This window comes from Calidris pugnax, unplaced genomic scaffold (genome assembly GCF_001431845.1).
Source record: "Calidris pugnax isolate Ruff unplaced genomic scaffold, ASM143184v1 scaffold76, whole genome shotgun sequence".
Taxonomy (NCBI): domain Eukaryota; kingdom Metazoa; phylum Chordata; class Aves; order Charadriiformes; family Scolopacidae; genus Calidris; species Calidris pugnax.
Genome location: NW_015090827.1, coordinates 1,871,269 through 1,874,731, shown reverse-complemented (window position 1 = coordinate 1,874,731; position 3,463 = coordinate 1,871,269). Strand labels below are relative to the sequence as shown.

Below are 3,463 nucleotides of genomic sequence, written 5' to 3'. Positions count from 1 at the left end.
CTCAACTGGGGGCGAGGGGGAAGGTTTTTTGAGGGGGGCGACACACACAGGTCGGGGGAGGTGGGGGTCCGCTAAAGGCGGGGGAGAGAGAGGAGCCAGGCGGGCGTTTTGTGGCTTTTACTCTATATATGAAAGAAGACAAAACCATACAAAGTATATGTACAACTAAAATTCAACAATATATACAGAAAGGTTGCGCGGGGGAAAGGTCCCTCTCGCTCAGCGGGTGCGGCAGCGCTGACCCTTCCTTCCCCGCACCGCGGCGGCGGGTATCACCGCGGGTCCCTCGCTCTGTCCTTCCTTGCTCGTCTCCGGGAGGCTGCCCGGCCGTGTGCGGGTGTGTGTGTGCGGGTGTGTGCGGGTGCGGGTGAGGGGGCTCTTGTCGCGGGAGAGACGAGTAGTGATTTCTTCTGAGCCGCAGCCCGTCGCATTTTGAGCAAGCATGCAGGTTTTGCTTCGTGGTAATGTTCTAATCTTACAGTATATTTTCATTTTTCAATCAGTTCTCTCTCTTTTTATTTTTTTTTCCCTCTTCATTTCATTTTTTTTTTAATCCCTTCTTCTGTCTTTTAATTTTATTTTTGTTTTCCCCCAGTCCGGATTTGGTGAATAAAAATGAAGGAGCTTTGACTAGTCTCTCTTTCATCATGTAATGTCTTTAGCTCATTAAACAAGTAAAAACGGCTGCCATGGTAGATTCAGGTTCTTCTTGTGGGCAAAGTCTGCAAAAAAAGTTTGTTTTGACGTATACTCCACAGAGAAAGAGGCTGGTGCCTTGGAGTCCAAAGGAAAATATCCTAAAGAGAAGTGTCTTCTTGTGCGCCAGAATGAAAATTGTGTCTTTCTGTTCGAGATCAATCGCTGAGGTTACTTTTTTAAAAAAAAAAAAAAAGAAAAATAAAATAAAAATGAAGCCACTCTGTCTCTTTGCCGCATCTACAAGTTCACACAGAGCCTGGTAGCTGGCACGGCTTGGCAAAGCAGGGGAACTTTTTTTGCCATGTCGAGACGAGGCGTTCTTGGGGAAGCTTATTTCTCTTGGACGATTCACATCATTTGTGGTCTCTGCATTGTGTCTTGATGTGGAGAAGAATACCAGTGAGAATAGCCAGGCATGTAGCTGTTGGGAGGCATATTGACTCCCTTGGCAGAGGCTGAAACGTCCCAGACCGGAGGCAGAGCCGGAGAGCGGGGGGAGAGGGCGGCGGAGCCGGGCAGGGGGTCACTCTCGTGGGGGTTGCTGCCCTGCTTCAGCAGCTTCTTGAATTTGGAGCGCTTGTTCTGGAACCAGATCTTCACCTGTAAAAGCAAAAAGCAGCAGATGATGATGAGGCTGCCGGCAGTTGAGTCAGGAGACCCCCATCACCCCCCCACCACCACCCGGAGAAGGTGGGGAGAGCCCAGGCCGGCCCGGTGGGGAGCTGGGGATGGGGAGAGGGGAAGGATGGGGTAGGGACCGCTGCTCTGGGGCTGGGGATGCGGCTGGAGAGGAGAGGAAAGGAGGAGAGGAGCCGGGAAGCCGGAGGGATGCGGGGTTTGAACCTGGAAGGTTCTTTTTTTTCCCCGGGCAGGCCGGATGGAGCGAGCTGGAAAGGGAGCTCTCCCGCTTTAACGCCTCGGTGGGAATTTTGGAGGTCATTCGATCGGTTTTTGGGCAAGCTGGTGTCAAACACGGGCAATCAGATGATTTTTGTGCCAGGAGACAGGAGCCAATAGACAAAGGGCATCCTCACAAAGAGATGGCGCATCCCAAAACGGGCACCGTCGAGCGGTCCGCGCTGGTGTGACGGGGGCGGGGGCAGCGGGGAAGCAGCATCGCGGCTTTATTTTAGAAGCTGGTTCGAGAGGAAGGGCCATTCCCTCTTTGCTCGGCGACTAATTGGCTCTCCAGATCGTTTTGGGTCTCACCCTGCCCCAAATTCCGCGGGAGCCCCGCGGAGGGAGCCCGCACTCAATGGGGTGCGCAAGGACCGGGCCCGCTCTGCCAGAGCCCCCAATTCTTCTAGAAATTATAGATATGTGAGACACAGATATACACGCGTGTTTCTTAAAAATCAAGCGAACAAAGAAAAACAACTCCCGCCCGTGTGTTTGACCTGGCAAACTTTGCAGGCGCGATCTGGGGGTGCAAGAGGGGGGGGCCCGGTCCCGCTGGGTGCTCAGGATCGGGCCCCAATCCCGGGTGGGCGAGCCAGGGGGGAGATGGGGCGAGCACACCGTGCCAAGGGCACCCAGACCCCCCCTTCGTGGAAACCATCAGGTCTGTCCCCGTGATGAATGTCTGCTGGGTCTTTAAAAACCGCTGGCTGTTACCGGCGGCGGTGATAAAAATCCCCCAAGTTATTTGTTAAGCTCATATAAATTGCCGTGATTGCGTTTTACCCGAATCGATCCCATCTATCCACGCACTTCCCCGCAAAGCCCAGCCTTGGGAAGCCTGGCAATGCCGCGCGTGTCTTTCAAAGCTTAAATTAGCAGAAGGGCACAGCTCCTCCAACCACACTTAACTATGGCTTAACCTGCCATAATTTCGTACACGGCTGGCTTTGATCTTCAGATCTATTATCACCTTCCCTACATTTTGCCCGGGGGGAACCGCTGCCTTCGCGTTACTCATCCCAGGGTGAATTAACTATTGATTTTACAGGTATTTCCTAACGTCTTCCCTCTTCCCCTCTGCCCAGGAGGTTGCTCGGAGGCAGCTGGGTTTGGCTTTCAGCTCTACCTCGGGCCCAGCCCGTTCCTTGCCTTTGTTCTGCTCTCCTTTTTTTCACGGCCTCGCGGCTGGAATTATCCGAAAATTCAGGGCAATTTTTAAAAATCTTAGGTGTGACATCCGAGGGGAGCGTTCTCTCGCCGGGCGGCGGAGGGAAGGGCTAGTTGAGCCCCTTCCCCGGTAGCCCGGGCTCTCTGTCGCGCCTTAGGTAAGTCCCATCACATAGCAATGGAGGGGAGGGGGGGAATAGTGTGCTTTACCTTTTCTACCGTCCCCATAGAGAGGCCAAAACGTTTAGGGAGCATGGTAATTTGCGTGGCCTTTATTGCTCGAGCAGGATTTCAAGCGACTGGGGGATTCCCAGTAATTACCTGTGTCTGGGTAAGTCCTAATGAAGCTGCCAGTTCGGCTCGCTCTGGAAGGGCCAGGTACTGGGTCTGCTGAAAGCGGTGATTTAAAGCCTGGAGCTGGAGACTGGAGTAAATGGTTCGAGGCTTCCGAATCTTTTTCCCTTTGCCGTTGAATCTGATTTCACCGTTTTCAATCACTGTGGTTTTTTGCTGGTCTGCAAGGGAAACAGCACGGCTGAAACATCACCCTCCTCAGCCGCCCTTTAACGAGGGGCGTTTTGGCTCCCAAAAAAACCACCCGGCAGCTCGCCCCGATCCCGGTTCGGCACCGTCGCCTTCATCCCGACTCCCTAAAGGCATGTCGCGACATACGCTGCTGCTGGGGAGCCACCGGGGG

The 3,463-nt window shown here is 53.7% G+C and overlaps 1 protein-coding gene across 1 annotated transcript; it reads right to left on the bottom strand.

The window, feature by feature from the left end:
- Positions 1-118: 118 nt before the first annotated feature.
- On the bottom strand, positions 119-3,426 carry DLX6 (distal-less homeobox 6). The gene is made up of 3 exons (XM_014940235.1): positions 3,365-3,426; positions 3,088-3,301; positions 119-1,299 (listed from the first exon to the last, which is right to left on the bottom strand). The coding sequence occupies exons 1-3, from the start codon at positions 3,424-3,426 to the stop codon at positions 1,048-1,050; spliced, it is 528 nt and encodes a 175-aa protein (XP_014795721.1). The 3' UTR covers positions 119-1,047.
- Between the last annotated feature and the right edge of the window lie 37 nt (positions 3,427-3,463).